General features: G+C 41.9%; 1 protein-coding gene across 6 annotated transcripts in view; it reads left to right on the forward strand.

The window, feature by feature from the left end:
* The window catches only part of TBXAS1 (thromboxane A synthase 1), a 243855-nt gene that overhangs the window by 142107 nt on the left and 76663 nt on the right, over window positions 1-25085 (forward strand). For all 6 annotated transcript variants that reach the window (XM_063708804.1, XM_055393221.2, XM_063708803.1 and 3 more), the window contains one exon: window positions 15909-16025. In XM_063708804.1, coding sequence (XP_063564874.1) covers window positions 15909-16025 — 117 coding nt within the window. The remainder of the gene's footprint in view (window positions 1-15908; window positions 16026-25085) is intronic.

Genomic DNA, 25085 nt, shown 5'->3' on the forward strand with positions numbered 1-25085 from the left:
GGCAGAAGGGGCAAAGTTAAACCACACTTTCCTCTCTTACCTCTTGTCACCCCTCTAATGACTTTTCACTTTCTCTGCTCACCTTCTCCTTCCTGCCTCTTTTAGAAATGGGAAACAAAGGGCCCATAGGCCCTAAAAGGGGCCACCCTTTGAAGGAGGAGACATGACCACAAATGTCACCCTTTGACATCCTAATGGGATCCATGTTAAAAAAGGAAGTTTTTAACCTGGTCTCAGAGGACACTTGCAAGAGATGCCAAGGAAGGCAGTGTGATCATCCCAAGTCAAGCAGCCTAACATGAGCCTGTGAGAGAGAAACTGCAATCCACCCAGAACGTGTGGTCATCAAAGGGCGGCAACCCCAGTTACCAGCTTGAGATCAAAAACCCAAATTAAAACAGGGCCAAAGGATTCCTGTCAGCTCTTAACACCTCTCTTAAAATGTGGCCACTGTCTGAAAACCATTGTTTAGCTGATGAGGTCTAACTTCATTACACATCACAGTAGGACACTCCTTCCTGAGACCAGGCACTGCTCCCATGAGTACAGTAGGACAGACCTCCTCTGTTCCTGACGATGATACCCCAATACAGCCCGACAAGCGTGTGCTCAATGAAGGTTCCCAGATCTTTTTAATGCGACTTTTTGCAGGTCAGGTTGCTTCCATCACATGCACTGAACAACCAAATTTTAAACCTAAATATGAAACCTTGTAGTTACATCTGTTGATTTTCGTCTTGTTAGTGTTCATCCAGCATTCAAGTCTGTCGAAATTAAATGTTTATTATTCCTTAGTATTTTTTTAAATTGAAGTCACTTCCATACACAAACCTTGAGTGTAAAGCTCAATGTATGATTGTCTATGTATTCCCCTATGTGACACCACCCAGATCAAGACACAAACATTTCCAGCACTCCAGAGGGTTCCCTCATGCCTCTTCTCAGTCAACCCATCCCTACCATCCAGAGGAAACCACTCCTCTGACATCAATTTGTATAGATTTCTCTTTTCCTGCTGTTGAACTTCATGTAAATGTAACTTACAGTATGTATCCTTTTGTTCTGGCATCTTTTGCTCAACATAATGTCTGTAAGAGTCATCCATACCACGTATTTAGATTAATATAGCCAGGTGTGGTGGCTCAGTCCTGTAATTTTGCACTTTGGGAGGCTGAGGCAGGAAGATTGCTTGAGCCCAGGAGTTCGAGACCGGCCTGGGCAACAAAGTGAGACCCCTGTCTCTACAAAAAAAAATTTAAAAATTAGCCAGGCCCCGTGGTGTGTGCCTGTAGTCCCAGGTACTCAGGAGACTGAGGGAAGAGGATGCCTTGAGCCCAGGAATTTGAGGCTATAGTGAGCTATGATCGTGCCACTGCACTGCAGCCTGGGGACAGAGCAAGATCGTGAACATAGTTTGCATTTTTCATTGCTATGTAGCATTCCAATGTATAGAAACACCACAATCTATTCCTCTGTCAATAAACATATAGGTTTCCAGTTTTTTGCTATTATGAATTAGGTTGTTATATCAACAGACATTTATGAACACCTAGGAGTGGTATCGCTAGCCCACGAGAGTAGGTGCATGGTGGGTTTTGTACATACTGCCAAACAGTTTTCCAAAGGGGTTGAGCCAATCTATACTCCCATAAAGTGGAGTTCTAGTTGTTCCAGTCTTAGCCAGCACTTTCATCTTGCCATTATTTTTCACTGTAACTATTCCAGGGGCTGGGTAGTAGTGGTATCTCACCACAGTTTTAATTTGTATTTATCTGGTGACCATGTCATTGAGAACTTTTTCTTTTTCTCTTTTTTTTTTTTTTTTTCCCGAGATGGAGTTTTGCTCTTGTTGCCCAGGCTGGAGTGCAATGGTGTGATCTCAGCTCACTACAACCTCTGTCTCCTGGGTTCAAGCGATTCTCCTGCCTCAGCCTCCCATGAAGCTGGGATTACGGACATGTGCCACCATGCCCGGCTAATTTTTGTATTTTTAGTAGAGACGGAGTTTCTCCATGTTGGTCAGGTTGGTCTCGAACTCCTGACCTCACGTGATCTGCCCACCTTCACCTCCCAAAGTGCTGGGATTATAGGCGTGAGCCACCGCGCCCAGCCGAGAACTTTTTCATATGCTCTCTGGCCATTTGAATAGTCTCCTTTTTAACAACCTGCCTCTTGAGTCTTTGCCCCCTCCCCCACTTTTATTTTAAGTGTTTGACTTTTTCTGATTGACTTGTTTTTCTTTGCATGTTCTGCCTTGAGTCTTTTGTCAGATAAATGTGTTGTGAATATCTTCTCCCAGTCCATGGTTTGTGTGTTATTTTCTTAATAATATCCTTTGATAATAAAGTCCAATTTATCAAAATCTTCTTTTGTGGTATTGCTTTTGGTATTCTCTTTAAGAACTCTTGCCTTATATACAAGGTCACAAAGATATTCTCTTGGAATCATTATGGTTCTACCTCTCACTATTGGGACTATGATCTATCTCCAGTTAACTTTTGTGTATAGAGTGAAGTGTGGATCAAAGCCGATTTTTTTCCTCTGTATTAATATCCAATTGCCCCAGTACCATTGTTGAAAAGACCACCCATTCCCCCTTGAATAGCACCTTTGTCATAAATCAAGAGATCATATGTGTGAGTCTACTTCTGGACTCTGTTCCATTTCACTGGTCTTTTTGTTTATCCTTGCACCAATATCACACTCTCTTAAATAGCATAGCTTTATCATTGATCTTGAAAGATGGCAGTGTGGCCAGGCATGGTGGCTAACGCCTATAATTTTGGGGAGGCCAAGGTGGGGGAATTGTTTGAGGCCAGGAGTTTGAGACCAGCCTGGGTAACATACCAAGACCCAGTCTCTACTAAACAAATATATATATATATATATATATATAATTAGCCAGGCATGGTGGCGCATGCCTGTAGTCCCAGCTACTCAGAAGGCTGAGGTAAGAAAATTGCTTAAGCCCAGGAGGCGTAGGTTGTAGTGAGCCATGATTCTGCCACTGCACTTCAGCTTGAGCAACAGATCGAGACCCTGTCTGAGAGAGAGAGAGAGAGACACAGAGAGAGAGAAACAGAGAGAGATGGCGGTGTAAATTCTCGTGGTTATTCTAGTTCTTTTGGTTCCATATATCTGTTTACAGGAATCAGCTTGTCAATTTTTAAAATTTTTAATTTTTGTGAGTATATAGTAGGTGTATACATTTATGGGGTATATGAAATATTTTGATACAGGCATGCAATGTATAATAATCACATCAGGGTAAATGGGGAATCCATCATCTCAAGCATTTTTCATTTCTTTGTGTTACAAACAATCCAATTATAATCATTTATTTTTTTGCCCTGTCTTATGGTGCTGATCTTTTGGTTATTTTAAAACCTGCAATTAAATTATTATTGACTATAGTCACCAAATACTAGGTCTTATTCACTTTTTCTATTTTTTTCCACCCATTAACCATCCCCACCTCCCTCGACACTCTTTCACTACTCTTCCCAGCCTCTGGTAACCATCATTCTACTATCTCCATGAGTTCAATTGTTTTACTTTTTAGCTCCTACAGATAAGTGAGAACATGCCAATTTTGTCCTTCTGTGCCTGGCTTATTTCGTTTAACAAAATGACCTCCAGCTCTATCCATGTTGTTGCAAATGGCAGGCTTTTATTCTTTTTTATGGCTGAATTGTACTCCCATTGTATATATGTACCACGTTTTCTTTATGCAGTTGTCTGTTAATGGACACTTAGGTGCTTCCAAATTTGGCTCTTGTGAATAGTGCTGCAATAAACATGGGTGTGCAGATATCTCTTTGATATACTGATTTCCTTTCTTTCGGGTATATACCTAGCAGTGGGATTACTGGATCATATGGTAGCTCTATTTTTAGTTTTTTTAGTTTTTTGAGGAGCCTCCAAACTGTTCTCCATAGTGATTGTCCTAATTTACATTTGCACCAACAGTGTATGTGGGTTCCCTTTTCTCCACATCCTTGGCAGCTTGTGTTATTGCCTGTCTTTTGGATATAAGCCATTTTAAATGGGGTGAGATGATATCTCATTGTAGTTTTGATTTGCATTTCTCTGATGACCAGTGATGTTGAGTACCTTTTCATATGCCTGTTTGCCATTTGTATGTCTTTTTTTTTTTAAACTGTCGATTCACATCTTTTGCATGTTTTTTTAATAGGATTATTAGGTTTTCTTCCTGCAGAGTTGTTTGATCTCCTTACATATTCTGGTTATTATTCCCTCGCCAGATGGGTAGTTTGCAAATACTTCCTCCCAGTCTGTGGCTTGTCTCTTCACTTTGCTGATTGTTTCCTTTGCTGTGCAGAAGTTTTTTAACTTGATGCAATCTCAATCGTCCATTTTTGCGTTGGTTGCCTGTGCTTGTGGGGTATTACTCAAGAAATCTTTGCCCAGTTCAATGTCCTAGATATTTTCTCAAGTGTTTTCTTTTAGTAGTTTCATAGTTTGAGGACTCAGATTTAAGTCTTTAATCCATTTTGATTCAATTTTTGTATATGGTGAGAGATAGGGGTCTAGTTTCATCATTCTTCATATGGATATCCACTTTTTCCAGCACCATTTATTGAAGAGACTGTCCTTTTCTCAATATTTCTTCTTGGCACCTTTGTGAAAATGAGTTCACTGTAGATGTATAGATTTGTTTGTGGGTTTTCTCTTCTATTCCATTGGTCTGTGTGTCTGGTTTTATGCTAGAGCCATGCTATTTTAGTTACTATAGCTCTGTCATATAATTAGAAGTCAAGGATTGTGATTCCTCCAGTTTTGTTCATTTTGCTCAGGATGGCTTTGGCTATTTTGGGTCTTTTGTGGTTCCATACATATTTTAGGATTGTTTTTTCTATTTCTGTGAGGAATGTCACTCTTTTGATAGAGATTGCATTGAATCTGTAGATTGTTTTAGGTAATATGGACATTTTAACAATATTGATTCTTCCAATTCATGAGTATGGAATATCTTTCCATTTTTTTTGTATCTTCAATTTCTTGTATCAGTGTTTTACAGTCTTCATTGTAGAGATCTTTTACTTCTTCAGTAAAGTTAATTCCTAAGTATTTCATTTTATTTGTGGCTATTGTAAATGGGATTGCTTTCTTGGCTTCTTTTTCAGATTGTTCACTGTTGGCATATAGAAATGCTACTGATTTTTGTACGTTGACTTTATACCCTGCAACTTTACTGAATTCATTTATGAGATCTAATAGCTTTTTGGTGGAGTCTTTAGGTTTTTCTAAATATAAGATCATATCATCTGCAAACAAAGATAATTTGACTTCTTCCTTTCCAATTTGGATACGTTTATTTCATTCTCTTGCCTGATTACTCTAGCCAGGACTTCCAGTACTATGTTGAATAACAGTGGTGAAAGTGGGCATCCTTGTCATGTTCCAGATCTTGGAGGAAAGGTTTTCAGTTTTTCCCCATTCAGTATGATACTAGCTGTGGGTCTGTTGTATATGGCTTTTATGTTGATTGATGTTCCTTCTATGCCTTTTAGGATTTTTATTATGAAGGGACGTTGAATTTTATCAAATGCTTTTTTAGCATCAATTGAAATGATTATGTGGTTTTTGTCCTTCATTCCATTGATATGATGTATCACATTGATTGATTTGTATATGTTGAGCCATGCTTGCATCCCAGTGATAAATCCCACTTGGTCATGATTGATCTTTTTAATGTATTGTTGAACTCAGTTTGCTAGTATTTTGTTAACGATTTTTGCATCGGTGTTCTTCAGGGATATTGGCCTGTAGATTTTTTGTTTGTTTTGTTTTGTTTTGTTTGATGTGACTTTGTCTGGTTTTGGTATTAGGGTATGCTGGCCTCCTGGAGTGACTTTGGAAGCATTCCCTTCTCCTCTCTTTTTTGGAATAGTTTGAGTAGAATTGGTATCAATTCTTCTTTAAATGTTTGATAAAATTCAGCAGTGAAGCCATGGTGTCCTGGGCTTTTCTTTGCTGGGAGACTTTTTATTACGGCTTTGATTTCATTACTTGTTATTGATCTGTTCAGGTTTTGGATTAGTGATTCAATCTTGACAGGTTGTATGTGTCTAGGAATTTATTTCTTCTAGATTTTCCAATTTATTGACATACAGTTGCCCATAGTAGCTGCTAATGATCCTTTGAGTATCAGTTATAACATCTCTTTTTTCATCTCTGATTTTATTTACTTGAGCCTTCTTTCTTTTTTTCTTAGTCTGGCTAAAGGTTTGTCAATTTTGTTTATCTTTTCAAAAAACCAACTTTTTATTTTGTCGATCTTTTGTATTGTTTCCTTCATTTCAATTTCATTTATTTCTGCTGTGATCTTTATTCTTTTTTTTCTACTAACTTTGGCTTTAGCTCTTGCTTTTTTAGTTCTCTAAGATGTATCATTAGGTTGTTTATTTGAATTTTTTCTGCTTTTTTGCTGTAGGCACTTATAACTATAAATTTTCTTCCTAGTACTGCTTTTGCCATATCCCATTAGTTTTGGTACATTGTGTTTCCATTATAATTTGTTTCCAGAAATTTTTCAATTTCCCTCTTAATCTCTTCATTGGCACAATGGTCATTCAGGAGCATTGTTTAATTTCCAATTAAACAATTGGAAATTGTATAGTTTCCAAAATTCCTCTTCTTATTGATTTCTAGGGTTTCTTTTTTTTGTTTTTTGTTTGTTTATTTTTTGTTTCTTGAGACAGTCTCACTCTGTCACCCAGACTGGAGTGCAGTGGCATGATCTCAGCTCACTGCAACCTCCACCTCTTGGGTTCAAGCAATTCTCATGCCTCAACCACCCAAGTAGCTGGGATTACAGGCGTGCACCACCACGCCTGGCTATTTTTTTTTTTTTTTTTTTCCGTAGAGACAGGATTTCACCATGTTAGCCAGGCTGGTCTCAAACTCCTGGCCTCAAGTGCTCTGCCTGCCTCAGCCAAAGTCCTGGGATTACAGGCATGAAAATAGACACACTTTTGTGTATCTATTGTATGTTTTTAGATTTGAAGTTATCATAACTTGTAAATAATCTTGTAACCCATTATTTTAAACTGATGACAACTTAACACTGATTGCATAAACAAACAAAAATAAAACTAATAAAAACTCTACGCTTTAACATAATCTTCCCACTTTTTAACTTTTTCTTGTTTATATCTTATTGTACTGTCTATATCTTGAAAAGTTGTTGTAGTTATTATTTTCAATTGGTTAATCTTTTCATCTTTCTACTTAAGATATGAGTAGTTTACCTAACACAACTACAGTACTATAATAATCTTGCTAAGTTTTGAAGAATTGACAGCATGACAATGTTGAATTTTCCAAACTATGAATGTGGAACCTGTATATATTTAGGTATTTTAAATTTATCTTAGCAATATTTTGTAGTTCCAGACTACAAGTCTTTTGTACATCCTTAGTCAAATGTTTTTGTAGGTATTTAATAGTTTTACTGTTATTGTAAGTTATATTTTTAAAAATTCATTTTTCAGTAGTTTGTTGCCCATGTGTAGAAATAAATTTTTGTATATTAAATTTGTATCCAACAATATTTTTAAGCTCAATATTGAATCTAGAAGTTTATTTATAGAGATTTCTCAAATTTTCTGTTAGACAATCATGCCATCTACAAATAAATAGAGTTTTACTTCTTCCATTCCAATTTTTACAAATTTTATTTATTTTTCTTGCCTTATTGACCTCTCTATGATGTCAAATAGAAGTGTAATAGTGGACATAGTTGTCTTGTTTCCAGCCTCAGAAAGTGTTAACTATTTCACTGTTTAATATAATGTTAACTGCAGGTGTTTTTGTAAATGTCATTTTTAGGTGAAGGAAGTCTCCTTATATTGATAGTTCACTGAAAGTTGTTATTATGAATGGGTGTCAGTTTTTATCAATTTTCTTCTGCATCTCTTGAGATTGTATGTGTTTCTCTGTTTTATTCTGTTAATGCAACAAGTTACATTGATTTTCAAAGTTGCATTCTTGGAATAAGTCCCACTTGGTCTTAATGAATTATTCTTGTAATTTATCACTGAGCTATATTACCTAATATTTTGTTTACTACTTTTGTGTCTATGTTCACGAGTGACATTGGCTGATAATTTTTCTTTCTTGTAAGTCTTTGTCTGGTTTGGGGCTCAGTTTATGCTGGCTCATGAGATGATCCAGATTAATGTTAAATCGTGACTCTGTGCACATTAATTATTCTCAGCTGTGATTTCTGCAAATCAGTAGTTCATTATGAAAATAACAAATAAAATGTTAGATTCGACTGGGATAGGTGTAGAAATCTGTGGGTCTCTATTTGATTCCAGATTAATAGAGTTTTATTTGTCTTTGGTGTTCTGACAGCCATGAAACCACCAACCCGTTGCTTCTCCTCTTTCCCCATAAGAATGTCCTTGGAAATCACAAAATGTTTTGTTTCCCACATCTATAGATCTGTCCCTATGTGGGGGAAAGAAAAGAATGAGTAAACATTACTTCTCAGTGAACTTGTTCCTAAGGATCACTTTTTTAAAAAATCTTTTTTAAATGGGAGTAAGCTGTTATCTGCACAAAGCCCTTGGGGTGAAGTCCAGTCAATAGGGCTTCCCTCAGGAGATGTTCTCTAAACTGTGTTCATGAAAGTGAATAAGAGTTAGCAGGCAAAGGAGAAAGGGGGTTGGAGAGGGATCTAGAGTTTCAGAGAAAGAGAAAAACAGCTCACGAGAAGGACCAGACCCTAGAGAGATGACATGGTCAAGGGTCTAACGGAATAATGCGACATCATCTCAACACTATGTGCCAAGGACTGTCCTGAAAGCTGTGTCATAAATAAAGTTTTAGTGCCGCAAAAGAAATAGCACTCAAATATAAAATTTTCTTTTTAATTCTCAGCAAGGCAAGTTACTTCTATAGAAGGGTGCGCCCTTACAGATGGAGCAATGGTGAGCACACACTTGGACAAGGGAGGGGAAGGGGTTCTTATCCCTGACGCACGTGGCCCCTGCTGTTCTGTCGTTCCCCTATTGGCTGGGGTTAGACCACGCAGGCTAAACTAATTCCGATTGGCTAATTTATGTGATGGAGTGTTGGCTAATTTAGTGATGGAGTGGGTGGTTTTGCGGGAAAAATGGCTATGACAGAGCATGTAATAGGAATGAGTCAGGGTGGAGCAGGTGATTGGAATGAGTCAGGGTAGAGCAGGTAATCGAAAAAGGTTGCTTTATGAGGAAGTTAAGTTTAAAAGTAGAAGGCAAAAAATTTAACATACTGACATATTGATTCTTTGAAAAGAAATTTAGAACTTATATCTAACAGCTATAAATGTATTAACTGCATTCATCATTCCGACTGCTCAGTCCAAAACCCTTGGAGTCATCCTTGACTCCTGTCTTTCTCTCTCCCACCTCATATCCAATCCATCAGGAAATCCTGTTGGCTCTACCTTCAAAGCATGCCAAGCTGATCATTTCTCCCGGTATCTGTGTCCAGCTCCCTGGCCTGAGCCTCCACCCCCGCTCTCTCCTGGCCACTGTGCTTCCTCCTGACGGCGCTCCCTGCCTCCACTCTGGCTCCTCACAGTTGATTCTCAACACCCAACAGCGAGATTCTTTAAAACAGAAGTCAGCTCAAGATATGTCTCTGTTCAAAACTCTGCTATGACTACCTGTGTCTTGTGGAGTACAAATCCTACCAAGATTCTGGAGGCCCTCCACACACAGGCCCCCATGCCCTCTCTGGCCTGCCTCCATCCCTCCCCTCCAGCCGCGCCACATCCTTGAGGGTCCTCACGCACATGATGCCTTTGCTGTAATGGTTCCCATGCACACCAAACCCCCAGCTCCTTCAAGGCTTTGCACAAATCTCACCTATGCAGGAGCCCAGTGCCAACTGACCAATTTAATAACACGCCTCGCCCCATCCCACTGTACCGTCCAGTGTATTTCTCATGCTTATTGTCCACCTTCTCCCACTAGAATGCAAGCTCTGTGAGGACACGGAGCTTCATTTTGTTCACGGATGTATCCTCAGCACCTAAATCAGGGCCTAGCACATACCAGGCACTGAATAAATATTTGTGAAGTGAGTGAAGCCTCACAACTATCCTAAGAGGTCGGTAGCGTTATTATCCCCATTTTACAGATTGAGAAACTGTAGAGAGGTCAAACCAGAGAGGTCAGCTCTCAAAGTCACATGGAGCCAATATTTGAACCCAGGCATCTGACTCTAGAGGCAATGTTCTTAACCACTGCATTATCCTGCCAAGCCCAAAGTAGCAAATGCAACCCGAGCTTCCAGAAGGCCCTGTGACTTCAGACTATATAAGGGATTGGGAAGTTAAGGCACTCCTTCAGGCTTTGTGTTCAGAAAGGAGTGGGGAACTGGCCAGCACATACCAGGCCTCATAAAACAAGTTAGGGAGTTTGCACCAGGATAGGGCTAGATTTGTCTTTAGAAAGATCCCACTGACTACAGGGTGGAGTACGGATGGGTGTGACAAGGCTGCGGGCAGGGAAATCAGTTAGGGGCTGAGATAATGGTGACCTCAGCCAGGGTGGCAGCTGTGGGGATGGAAGGAGTTGGCCAAAGAGAGATTTAATAATTGTGACTGACAGGATTGTAGTTGAGAGAGAGAGAACAACTCCCAGGTTTGGGGTTTGGGTTAGTTTTGGTTTTTCAAACTTTTTTGACTATGATCTACAGTAAGAAACACATTCACATTTTGACACAGAATACACACACACACATACACACATACACACACATACATGTACATACACACACACATACACACACACACACACACACATATCTTGAACAAGTTCAACAACCACAAAATACTTTCCCTGATGTTAAATGCTCCTCTGTGTTTCCTAATCTTGTCTATCTCTTGTCTCTTTCTCTCCTTTTTTTAAATGCTGGTTGCCACTCATGACATTGATTTTATGACGGATCATGGCTTACAGTCTGGAAGCCCTTGACCAGAGAGTGAGTGGAGGCTTGGGACACAGCTAGGCTGACAGACAGGAGCCTCGAAAGCTGTGTCCCTGGACCTCCTTTCTGCAGAGTCCCCTTCCTGCATGACATACACAGTCTGGCTCCCATCACACTTACCAGTCTTGTTACTCATTGAATTAGTCCATTTTCACACTGCTGATAAAGACATACCTGAGACTGGCAATTTACAAAAGAAAGGGGTTTAATGGACTCACAGTTCCACGTGGCTGGGGAGGCCTACCAAACATGGCAGAAGGTGAAAGGCACGCCTCACATGGCAGCAGACAAGAGAAGAGGACCTGTGCAGGGAAACTCCCCTTTATAAAACCATCAGATCTTGTAAGACTTATTCACTACCACGAGAACAACATAGGAAAGATGTGACCCCATGATTCAATTTCCTCCCACCAGGTCCCTCCCACCACACGTGGGAATTGTGGGAGCTACAATTCAAGATGAGATGTGGGTGGGGACACAACCAAACCATATCACTCATTCCTTTGGGGAAAATCCTTTGTCTCTTTCAAGGCATCTCTCAGTAAGTCTCATCAATGAATATATGTGGACAAGCAGGAGGTGTGGAGGGGTCATGGAAGCTATTGTTTAATAGGCACAGAGTTTCACTTTTGTAAGATGAGAAAAGTTCTGTGGAGGAATGCTGGTGATAGTAGCACAACAATGTGAGTGTACTTAATACCACCAAACTGTACTCTTAAAAATTATTAAGATGGGGCACCTGTAGTCCCAGCTACTCAGGAGGCTGAGGCAGGAGAATGGCGTGAACCCAGGAGGCGGAGCTTGCAGTGATCCAAGATCGCACCATTGCACTCCAGCCTGGGCAACAGAGTGAGACTCCATCTCAAAAAAAAAAAAAAAAAAAAAGGTTAAGATGGTGGATTTTATGTTACATGTATTTTGCCACAATTTTTTAAATCAATGTGTAGGCAAACTAATAGAAAAAAGAGTGTCTGGAGTGGCTTTCCTGACATGAAGTCTCAGGGTTGAAAGAGTCCTTGGAAGGCTTTTAGACCAAACCCCTCTGCATGCTCAAGCCTTGGGTACAGGATTTCTAAGAAGTGGAACAGTCTCCAGGGGTGTGGAGCTCATCGCTCAAGGCAGGTTATCTTATCTTTGAATAATTTTGTCTGTCGACTATTGGGATAATTCTCCTTCAGATGAGCTGAAATTTTCCCCATAGCTTCCTTTATTAAACCCAATTCCACTTCTCAGGGTCACAAAAAAAAAAACCTAAATTCCCTCTCCCATGCAGTATGTATTCAATAAATATTTATTAGGCACATGCCTAAGTACCACTATCTGATCTTCCATATCTTCTCTTTTCCAGTTAAAAATTCCAAATCTGACAACTATTTCTTAAATGACATGATTCAATGTCCCCTCACCATCTGACTGCTCTTTTGAAATCATCAATTTCCTCTTATCGTGGGACATCTATAAACAAAAAGAGGCCAGGCACAGTGGCTCATGCCTGTAATCCTAGCACTTTGGGAGACCAAGGTGGGAGGATCTCTTGAGGCTAGGAGTTCGAGACCAGCCTGGTCAATATAGTGAGACACCATCTCTACAAAAAAACTTCAAAATTAGCTGACGTGGTGGCATGTGCCTCTAGTCCCAGCTACTCAGGAGACTGAGAGGGTAGGATCGCTTGAGTCCAGAAGTTTGGGGTTCCAGTGAGCCACGATCACGCCAATGCACTACCGCCTGGGTGACAGAGCAAGACCCTGTTTCAAAAAAAATAAATAAAATGTTTTCAGAAATAAAAACATTACAATAATCAATAGCCCCAAATGATTTCATCAAAAAATGGGAGATTCTAATGGAATTTCCAGGCCCAGGTGAGCACAGCGTCATGGCAGCCTGGTGAGAAAGATACGTGAAGGCCATGCTGACATATTGCAAGGAGGACTACATTTGTCTTTCAGGTGCAAGACAAAAAATAGTGTAAATTCACCCTTAAGTCTTAAGGATAGGTACGAGATCCAATCAGTCTTCACTCTTATCTCTAATTTATTCTGTCTCATCAGAACCAGAAAACATCACCGCACTTTCCTTGGAGTTAAGTGCTTTATTCCATGTAGTGTGCCACAGGACTGCATCTTGCCACTACATAAATACACATAATATATGATTTCCTCCTTCAACTCTGGAACCTAAGCAAATGGATTATGTTCCCCAAATTCCATAAAACCATAGTTCTGTTGAGTGGCCATGGCGCTCCCAAAGAATTTCTTTCTAAATATAGAGAGGTATTCCTCTGCAGAAAAAAATATCCCAACATCTTGGTTCTAATATATAATTAACTCCTCTCTAGATACTTTGCAGTTACGTTTTATGGCTTATTTTGAGTGTTCATATTTTATCAGAAAATTATAATTTTCCTCTAAATAGGAGTTTTTACAAGGCTTTTGAATTCTGATGACTGGCTTCATGTTTCAGCTATAATTAAAACAGTGAAAAGAAATAGCGTCACCATGCATCACATGTGGTTCTGAGACTGCTTGGTCCCCCAACCGCCTGTCTCCCCACACCCTGCAACCTGCAGGCTGGGGACACTCTGACCAATGGTGGGGGCTCCAGTTTTGACCACTTAGTGGGACAGCTGGTTTTAGAAAGAAACAGAATGGCCTGAGAAGAAGGGATGAGGAGACCAAAGTCCTCACCTCAGAGAAGCCTCCCAAATATGTCCCCCACTGTTGTCCCACCTTGCCCCATTTTCCCTCCAGGAAAATATACTTTCTCCAAGAAATACACTTTCCCTCCAGGAAAATTCACTTTCCGTCTAGTTGTTAGCTTATGAGCTTACTCTCTGCTTCCCCTCTAGACTGCCAACTCCATAAGGGCCAATGCAAAGTCTTTTTCTTTTCTTTTCTTTTCTTTTTTTTTTTTTTTGAGATGAAGTTTCATTCTTGTCCCCCAGGCTGGAGTGCAGTTGTGTGATCTCGGCTCACTGCAACCTCTGCCTCCCAGGTTCAAGTGATTCTTCTGCCTCAACCTCTCAAGTAGCTGGGATTACAGGTGCCTGCCACCACGCCTGGCTAATTTTTGTATTTTAGTAGAGACGGAGTTTCACCATGTTGGCCAGGCTGGTCTCAAACCCCTGACCTCAGGTGATCCACCCGCCTCAGCCTCCCAAAGTGCTGAGATTACAGGCGTGAGCCACCATGCCCAGCCGCAAAGTCTTTTTCATTCAACATGGTATAGACAACTTCTTGAACCCCGTATTAGTTTACTAGGCTACTATACCAACCAACCATAGGCTGGGGGTTTAAACAATAGAAATTGATTTTCCCACAGTGCTGGAGACCAGAAGCCTGAAGTCAAGGTGTCAGCAGTGTTGGTTTCTCCGGAAGCCTCTCTCTTTGGCTTGTGCATGGCTGTCTTCTCCCTATATCCTCACATGGTCTTCCCTTTGTGTGTGTCTGTGTTCCAATCTCCTCTTCTAATAAGCACACCAGTCATGTTGGATTAGGGCCCACCCTAATGACCTTATTTTACTTTAATTACCTCTTTTTTTGAGACGGAGTCTTGCTCTGTTGCCTAGGCTGGAGTGCAGTGGCACAATCTCAGCTCACTGCAACCTCCGCCTCCTGGGTTTGAGCAATTCTCCCTGCCTCAGCCTCCCAAGTAGCTGGGATTACAGGCGCCCACTACCACGCCTAGCTAATTTTTGTATTTTTAGTAGAGAGGGCGTTTCGCCATGTTGACCAGGCTGGTCTCAAACTCCTGACCTCAGGTGATCCACCCACCTCGGCCTCCCAGCGTGCTGGGATTATAGGCGTGAGACACCACTCTCAGCCTTAATTACCTCTTCAAAGACCTTATCTCCAAATACAGCCATCCCTCAGTAGCTCGTGGGATAGGTTCTGGGACCCACCCTTGCTCAGGACACCAAAATTTGTGGATGCTTAAGTTTCTGATATAAAATGGCATAGTATTTGCATATAACCTATGTACATCCTTCTGTATGCTTTAAATCAGCTCTGGATTACTTATAATACCTCATACAATGCCTACACATCAATTTATGTACATGGATTCAGTGTAGTTCTCTGGACAGGGCAAATTCAAGTTTTGCTTTTTGGAACTTGGTGGAATTTTTTCTGAATATTTTTGATTCAGAATTGGTTGAATCCACAGATGCAGAACGCCCAGATATAGAAGGCTGACTGCGCAGTCACATTCCGAGGTTCTTGGGGTCAGGATTTAAACATGTGAAGTTTGGGGTGGGGGGCCGAATTCATCCCATAACACAATATTAGGCTATCAACCACTGTTTGCTGACTGAGAAAAAAATGAATGACCAATAGAACACAGAAACATTATGGCAGGCATGCTCCTGGAAGCAGTTCTCCTGGCACACGCTTCTGAAGGCCTTTCCTTTTTCCCCCTTCCCTCTCCCTCCACCCGTACAAGGGTCCAGACGAGTGAGTCTTCTGTCAACTTCGGGTCCAACCTAACCAATCCAGTCACACAAAACCCTGTGCCGTGAACTTCAGACATGATACTAATTCCCAGAAAAGACTAGGCCATCTCCAGGAAGCCTGCCTTGTTTGTCTTCAGGGAACCCCCGCTCAGTAGGGGGACTGCAGAACACACAGAAGCCATTAAGTTGTCTCTATGATGATGACCACATCGCAGCAGAGTACAGCTGAGCCACCAGAGCTTGCCCATCTGCTCCCTCTGGGCCCCGCCATGATTCTTTCTATCACTGCCTGTAAGCCTTTATAGTCTTCCTCCGTATCCTTGCAAGAGAAACCTCCTAACTTGTTGGCCACTGATGGACTTTAACCAGGGTGTTTGTCATGGACCTGTATTGCCACCAAGGTGGCTTTGGCTCCCTGAGTCCTGACCCTCTGCTTGTTACTTCCCAACAGGCGTCGGGTTTGGAGTTCAAGTCGGTAGCCGACAGCGTTCTGTTTTTACGTGACAAAAGATGGGAAGAGGTCAGAGGTGCCCTGATGTCTGCTTTCAGTCCTGAAAAGCTGAACGAGGTAAGATTAAGACATGAGAAACGCAAACTCTCTTCTCTTATGGAGCAGGTTTCTTCTCTCCAAATCGTGATGAGAGCCAGTTCATGTTGCATCACTTGCCCAGGTGACACATCAAAATGCCTTTCCCACTGGGACCTTCAGACCTCTCTGTTATGCAGAAAGCACCGGACTCTGTGTCGAGTGTCTTTCGTTTCTCCGGCCTCCCATATCCCCACTTGCCAGAAATGAACTGTGAGTCAACAAGTACACAGGGCATTCGCCTGTGTCCAGAGACAGAGCTTGAGGTGCTTTGGGGGCCCCAGGAGACAACTGCAACAGTGTCTGTTGGACTGTCATGCATAATGGATCACCTAGGGATCTGGCTACAAAGCAGGCTCTGATTCAAGAGGGCCAGGGTGGCCTAAGAATCTGCATTTATAACACCCTGCCAGGTAATTTCATTGTTACTGGACAATGAACCACACTTTACATAGCAAGAAACTAGAGAACAGCATGAAACAAAGGTGAGCTACCAATCGAGTCTTAAATAGGGAGGTAATGGCAGTGAATGACTGGGGAGGAGTGGGTGATCATGTCAGGCAGGGACACCCAGGTTAACCTCTAGGCCAAGTTCAAGGGAAGGGCAGGCTCCACAGGATGCTACCAGCTCTCTAAGGCCCTGGACACTCTCCTTTCCCTACTGAGTGACTCACTCTTTCCTATCAGCTGTGCACCCAAAACCGGGTGTTTGTACAGCCTCCAGACCAATTTCTCACACAACAGATCCTGACTGCTGTGTTTTGCATCTAAGCCTGACAGCCCCCTCAATTGCTGGTCTGGCTTTGGTGTTTGCTGTTCTGAATTGTGCAACCACAAGGGAGAGAGAACTTGAGCCCTTATGATGTGAGGGGGCTAAGGGGCTTCTTTAGTTCCAGTCTCAGGTACACAGGCATCTCTAGAGCGAGGGAGCTTCCAAAGCTTGGCTTGAGTGCCCTGGGCTTCTGCCATCCACCCTGTCTGGATGTTCCAGAGTCGCCTGTCTTCAGTTCAATAAAAATGAAAGCTACTTTTAGCTTAAGCTCAAGATGCTCACCCATATGGTCCTGATTGAATTCCTATAAATCTTCTGAAGTCCCCCAGAAGAGGAGGGGGTTCCACACCTCATAATATCCAATTAAACTCACTCAGAAGCTAGTGATCCCCCCATTTTTATGAGGCTTTGATTTGCATTTCCATGGGTAGCTGTTGGTGTTTGGGGGCAGAGCCTGTCTCTGTATGCAGCACCAGCTCACACTCACACAGCTCAGAGTCAGGTACCAACGGTTGCCTGTTTAGACTAACACACTGCCTCTTCACCACATTCCTGCGAGATAAATACTATCATCCTTATTATTACCATCCCATTTTACAGAGGAGGAAACTAGGCACAGAGAGATTAAGTAGCGTGCTCCAAGTCTCATAGCTAGTAAGCAGCAGAGCCAAAATCAGAATCCAGCTCCGGAGCGCTCTTCACCTCTCTGCCTGACTGCTTGCTACCTCCATGTGATTTTCCAGTGGTGCTCAGAGGCCACGTAGGACTGTGCCAGGGGCTGTCTGGAGGATGCAGGAAGGGAAAGTGTAGCAAATGGGGCCTCAGCGGAAAGCTGGGGGGTGGGGGAGGGTCAGAAGCAAAACTTCTCTATTTTCTGCCTAAGTTTGGAACCAACTGAGGTATGGAAAGAGGTTTTAGGCAAAGGAAATAAAATTTTCTCTTATCTTACTGGTAAAGCTGTTTGAAAAATAGAGTCCCCATCTGATCACATGGGCTTGCTATGCTAATACTTCACCCAGAATGGGACAATTGCAGGGGGGTGGCAGATGCCATTGGGGCTGGCCCGCGGCCCACATGTGCTCAGTTCCTTCCTCCAAGACTGGGTCTGATACAGCGTAGACAGCAGGAGATGGAGAGTGACTTAGATGCAGCGGTTGGCCAGTGGGGCCCACCGGGATCACTTGGGGGGCTCTGAAAACTGTTGCTGCCTGGGTCCCACACCTAGAAATTCTCATTCGCTTGGTTTGCTTTGGGATGCAGCCTGGGTTTGAGGATATTTTTTTCAGGCTCCCCAGGTGATTGTCATGTAAAGCCAGTATTGGGAACCACCACCAGTAGAAGTTCCCCACAAGGACATGCGAGGAAAGGGGCACCTGCTTCCACTGCAACAATTAGCCCTGCTCACATTGATCTCTGTTATCTATTGAGGATTCACAGGAGAATGTGAAGGAAGGGCCTGCATCTTAAAGCTAGAAACCACTGCTCTAAACCATGTAGACTAGCTGCCTGGAGTGTGCCCCTTTATCACATCCAGCCACTAAAAGGTTGAGTCAGCCAAGAGAAGACCAGGGGAAGAGAGGAGAGGTAGGTGACCTTGGGCTGGCATCACTAGCATATATGTCTTTATTCAAAAGCAATGGCTTCATGGCACTATAGAAGTAGAAAGAACCACATGTGTGAAAAAGAAATTGGTAAAGAGTATCTGAGAAAAGAAGAAAAGAGAAAGAAGAAAAGGAAGCAAGGAAAGGAAAATAAGGTTTAGCAGTCCCGGGCTATGATTCTTTGATAAGGAATTTTATCATGGTCTAGATTCCTTTAACCCCTTACAGGGGATACTCCAGAAAGTGACACATTGTCGTTTCCCAAGCAAATCCAGTGCTCCTGGAGTCCAGTCTTCTCCCTCTAGTCCAGAAATCAAATGCATAGTGCCTGAATTAATTGCAGAAAATAGAGTTCCTCAATATGTCCACGGCATTAAGATGCCAAGAGAAGCCAGGCAAGGTGGCTCACGCCTGTAATCCCAGCACTTTGGGAGGCCGAAGCGTGTGGATCACATGAGGTCAGGAGTTCAAGACCAGCTTGATCGACATGGTGAAACCCTGTCTCTACTAAGAATACAAAAAGTAGCCAGTGTGGTGGCAGGCACCTGTAACCCCAGCTACTCAGGAGCCTGAGGCAGGAGAATTGCTTGAATCCAGGAGGCAGAGGTTGCAGTAAGCCAAGATCATACCACTGCACTCTAGCCTTGGTGACAGAGTAAGACTCCAGACTCCATCTCAAAAAAAAAAAAAAAAAAAAAGCCAAGAGGTAGAGAGAGATTTCATAGAGCCCATTATTTACCATACACTATCAATAACCTTGAAATTCCCTTGAAAGACATTTTTTCTACTCCATATAGTTCAATTTAGGTTCTTGGGTTTGCGTTTGAAAGGATTCCATCCCAGAGGCAGGAGAAGTTAACTTTTTCCCCACCTCTGGGGATTTTAGACCTGGCGAGTTGAAGTTTACTAGAAGGCCCCTAAGGAGACCCTTCAAGAAGAAGTTGGCTGTGCAGATGGCGCTCAGGTGGGAGGGGGAAGAAAGATGGTCTTCAAAACACAGAGACGTGTAGCATATGTGTTAGATATGGTTCTGGGGAGAACCATATTTAAGGGAGGAGCGGAGGAGAAACCTATAAAGAAGACTCAGGAAGAACAGCCTGAAATGGAAACCAGCAGAATGTGGAAGGGGAAAGCATTTCAAAGAGGAAGGAGCAGCCAGAGGTGTTAAATGCTGCTCACATGGAAAGAAACACGAGGACGAAAAAGTGCACAGCAAAGATAATATTTCTGAAACGTGAAACCAATGTATGTCTGTTTCATGCTCCATAGATCGTGTTCCCTATAATTTTCCCGCACCCGCGGAATCAATGGCACCCACTGCTCCTGAAGGTGCCTCTGAGGAAGACAGTAGGTGCCATCCAGAACAAGGAAGTAGTTGCTTGATTTTGAACTGTACGTTAGCAAGCTTTATTAGGAGAGGAAAGAGTTTTCCTAATTCCAAAAGCAGCTCCCCTTTGCATATGAAGAGCAGAGGGTTTGAGGCTCTAAGCCATGGTGTAGACAGGATGCAGGAAATGACAGGGGGGCTGCTTCTGGGCTGTGGAAGATGGGTGGAGGGGACAAAATGAGAAGTGTCCTATCTTCCTCCCCAAAACCTCCTGGTTTCTGGATGCTTCCTCAAACTTTAATCTCCCAGCTGCCTTTGTTCTCTAAGTCACTGGTTCTCAAACCTTGTGGGACCAAGGGCTGCATGAGAATCACCTAGGACCCTTGTTAAAAATATGTAATTTCAGCCACCTCAAGATCTATAGAATCAGAATTTCTAAGGGTAACTGAGAATTCGCATGTCACGAGTTTCCTGGAAAGATTCTGCTGAGAGCCAGCGTGGAAAGCCCCGGCACAGTTAGTGTTCCTGTTGGTCCCCTCTCTGACCATCTCAGACCGACTGCATCTCCAGGCTCGAAGGACCTGGCCCCCGAACCCCCACCCTCCACTGCTTTATTTTTCTCTGTGGAACTATCACCAGCTAACATTCCATTTTGTTTACCTGTTTATTGTATGTCCCCTGCTAGATGGATGCTTCAGGAGGACGAAGTCTTTTTGCTTTTTTCTTATTTTCTTTATTGTTAACTGCACACACTAGGTACATAATAGACATTCAGGAACAATTAATGAATGGCTGTATGAAGAATCAAAGAACCGAGAAGCTTTCTACCTATTCTGCCTAAGGATACATGATGAAACTAAGCTAAAAAAATGAAAGGGAAATAATTCTATCAAGAAAAAATTAAATAAGAGGATACAGCAAACTGGCTTTTCCTTTAGAGAGTCACCAATATACATACATATATGGATACACATACAAAAAGTCACAGACACAAAGAGGGAAATGAGCCACAGTGTTAGGAGATAGCTCAGAGACTCTGAGCCACAGATACTCGGCTGTGGGTACCTGAGTCAGTTTTCCTGGAAATAGCTTTGAAATACCAGCATCTCTAGTCCTTTCTGAATTTGTAAGTAGTCTTTGGACTTTTGTTATCAAACATAAGAGTTTATTCTTGAAATAAAAGTTTGTTTCCCCTTGGAATTCTGAGGCTTTCTCCTTTAGAACCTTGGCACCCTAAGTCCCTCTCTACCTGTGTCGTTAAGTATGGTCAATATTCAAAAGCTTTGGATGGCGTTGTCTTTGTTTATGTGGATATTAGGTTGCCTCAGTCAACAATGCTTGAAAATTGCTTTAAAATGAGCATCATATCATGAAGCCATATTTGTATTTAAATTAAAATTGTTTGGTTTTTTTTTTGGCCTATGTCATACCAGGGATAATATAGAGCGACAGAGAACCAGGGAAAATGTGATTCATGCATCTCCAAGTCAGGAAAAAGAGACTATTGGAATCATAGCCAGCGACAAACAAGTTATTGGGATTTATAGAGAAGGATGGCTGGGCATTCCTGGAAAAACAACTGACTTTTTGTTGTTGTTGCTGTTGTTAGGGAAGATTTTGTCTGCTTAACTGGCCAGAGTTTTCACTCCATCCCCCAAAGAATTGATGTTTTAAAAAGCACAACTGTAGATTTAGATTTTCACAGTCTTTTGCTAGATTCTTTACCAAAGACTATTAGTGAGTAGTAACCCTGGGATTGTGTAAAACTTTATTAAGGATGAGGGAATAAATAGGTTTAATTTCAGGAAATAAAACTGGGGCTAAATTAGTACTTCTCTGAGGGAAAATGTGTAAATAATGTGATCCCCTGGGGACCCAGGTTAGCACTAGCTTTATTTTTAAATTTTATAACTCATCTGAAAGAGAGAGAACACAGTGGAATCTATATATTTGTATATTCCTCTAAGCTGTTCTGATTTGAAAGATATTAAATCAATAGGAATAACTTTCTGAGACTCTTGTAAGATTGCATAAGTCAGCACAAAAGTGGCAGGTAACCTTCAGTGTAAGCAAGAATAAAAGAATACATTTAGGAGAAAGGCATCTAAACTGTACTTATATGATGATGAATTTCAAGCTATGAATTACTACCAGGGAAAAGGATTTGAAATATGGAGGACCGAAAAGGCCCCACAGTCAAATAATTTGGTGAAATATTACAAACTATATTCTTCAAGATTCACCATGTACCTGAGCATATGAAAGGCTTGAGAAAGGCCTGCAGTAAAGAAACCTGCTTAACTTTGTTTATTCTGGGCTCAAATAGGTTTTCAAAAGGAGAGAACGTGGGTTGTTAACTTCCTGGTTGGCTACTGAGAGAAATGAGTCTCTTGAGCAATTATCCTTTGCAGGTAGCTTCCACGAAGAACCCAGTTTTTGAGTGCCTCTAGCAGAGACTAAGCTTCAAACCTCATTAACCATGGATCCAATCCAATATGGCAGCTTGTATGTTCTCCATTCTCAAAGCCCAATATAAATGATGGGCTTTCTTCATTCACCCAGATAACTAAGAGCTGATGGTACCCCATTGAGTAGATATGGGAGACAATGAATCTTCATAGATGACTGCCTAAGGATGTATGTGTCACTCAAGAGTAAATGAACCAATCACGTTGCTATGCATAGGGACTCAGTTAAAGAAAAGTCAGATAAAATGGGAGGCTGGTATCTCGCACAGCACTGATCCGGCTCTCTGCCTAATTTTTCACTTTTCATCCAGATGTTCCCTGTCAAAAAGGCACAGTCAATAATGTATGAATCTTAAAGGCAGAGGCAGATGTGGTTATTACTTCCTGTAGGCATTTCCTGACTTGGAGACGACATGTTACTCGAGAATGACTATAATTTTTAAAAATTTAAGTTGATATAGCCCGCTTATGAGTAAATGCATTTCAGTGCAAAAGTCTTTTCAGAATTACAGTCATCATCACAGTTTAGTTTGGCCTTTACATTTTCACTGTAAACTCTCCAGACGGTCACATACGGGGGCTTCTAAGGCAGAACACGCTTCCCAATAACATTAGAGCAAGCAGCCTTCTCTAGGAGGCATCCATTTCCAGCAGTCTATTTTTAATATTTGCTTTTATTTCTTAATCCTCCTGAACAATAAAAATGAACGTCATTATAACCAAGTGTGGCTGTAGTCATCAATACTTCAGAGTCCAAAAATACATTGGCCTTGCCTGACCAGTTGCCCATTTTCCGGAATAGCTGGGTATTTATCTAGCAGCGAGAGACCATTATCCTGAGACACAGTCGTGTTCCACTGACACCTAATCTGCTAATTAAAATCAGTATCATGATGGACTGTTTAAATTCTGGTTTAAATGTTCCTTCTGCATTTGCATTTAAAAGAAAACACACTCCTCATCATGGGCACCCCAGCCTGGGTTATAATTTGGCTTTCCTTTGCCAGAATTATAATGTCACTCTGACTTGCCGCTGGTTAAATCTAAAAGAGCATCTAAATGTGCCTCACAGCTTGGCTGTTGCTTGGCAACACCAGCAGCCACCTCCTCATTGGGGTGACTTCTAATTGGTCACAAGTCTTGACAGGAGCCACTGACTTATTAGAAATGACACTTGATTATTCACCTAGATGGCTAGAGCTGATACTTAGCAGCAGGAAATTTTGCATAAAAATGAGTCGTGGATGTTTTTAATATCTGGGTGGCTTTTAGCGATGGTGTAGTGGAAGAAGGAAGTGATAAGTTTCATTAGTGGAAATTAATTTTTCATTTGTTGGTCACCAGTTTAGAGCACTTTAAGGCATTAATTTTTTCATTTTTTAAAAAAAAACAGAAATATGTTTAAATACCTTCCCCCACCCCCAGCAGCTGACCCTTACTTATTCAGAAAACCCTCCTCTGACATCAGCCCCAAAATATTGCCCCCAGGTCCACCAAGGGCCAAATCAGATGAAATGTTCAATTTATAAAGGTCAACAAATATTTATTAATTACTTCCTGTTGTTAAGGAGTTTATAATGTAGAAGAGAAACAAGGTACATAAATCACTGCATTATTACCAATCGTGGAAGGTGGTGACAGAGCTGAGGTCCTGCTTTGAGCATCAGAAGCCACTTTGGCAGGGAGGAAGCAGCAAGTAGCACCGGAATTGAGCTCTGAAGATTTTGCTGTTTTGACAGAGGGAGAAGGTGCATTGCAGGTGGAATGAGCTGCAGGAATCAAGGCATCTGGACAGAAAAGTACAGAATGTGTTCAGGGAATAGGGGAGTACAAATTGGCTGGAACACAGAGTACATGTAAGGAATTAGTGAGAAAGAAAGCTGAAAAAGTAGGTTGAGGCACGTACAGTTCACTGTTCTGTGCCGAGAGAGTGTTTGGTGCACACTTCACTAGAGCTCGAGGAGCTATTAAATACTTGAAAGTGAGGGAGTGACCTGCTCAGAACTCTGTGTTAGGAAAAAGGGTTTCATTTCAGCTGTTTAGCCCCCAAGCCAGCCATTTCCCAGACCCATGGGGCAAATCTTTCTGGTGCAGATGAGGGGAACTGTGAATTGTCTGGAGGAGTCTCCTCTTTATAGTAGCCCCAAGTAGGGGCAGGCTCCCAGGGGCCATGTTATGACATCAAGGCAGCGGTGTCCACTGTGGCTCTTTTGAGTCCTTCTTCATGTGTGGATCAACAAGTCACCCAAGCTACACACCATCAACGTTTGGGGCTTATCTCTGTTTAGATGGATAGGGTTATGCAAAAAAGACCCTCTCCTTCCCTCTCTCTGTGTAGGAAATATGTTTTCCCTAGCACTCAGCATTGTCCAAACTTTCAGGAACTCCAAAGGCTTAAAGATGGTGGGTTTTTTCTTTCTCAAGTTTATGACATAAGATCTGCACAGAATGACCTAGAAGTGAATAAACTAAGGAGCAAAGGAAATGTGGAGGCTGATTTTTGTGGGAAAGCAACAAGCCAGGAGTCAGGAGATCTGGGGTTCCAATTCTCATTTGAACACAAAAATAACCAGATTCTGCCCTTTAGGTCCCTATGTATTCTGAAGTTGATGTGTCAAAGAAATGACAAAAGGCTTTCTTAGGAATGGGATGTGTTGCTGAAAGCACATGGACCAATGATCTGACACTTCCCTGCACTGAGCTAAGAATTTGGCTGCTCTCTCCATGGCTTTAAGCAACTGTCTCAACCCGATGCTTTGTGACCTCCTTGGAATCCTCAAATGTCAGTGGAAAGGGACATTACAGCTCATTGCGATCAGCCCTTCATTTAGGGGTGAGGACCCACGTTCAGAGAGATTCAAATGCCAGGCCCAA

The sequence above is a fragment of the Gorilla gorilla genome, chromosome 6 (genome assembly GCF_029281585.2).
Source record: "Gorilla gorilla gorilla isolate KB3781 chromosome 6, NHGRI_mGorGor1-v2.1_pri, whole genome shotgun sequence".
Taxonomy (NCBI): Eukaryota; Metazoa; Chordata; class Mammalia; order Primates; family Hominidae; genus Gorilla; species Gorilla gorilla.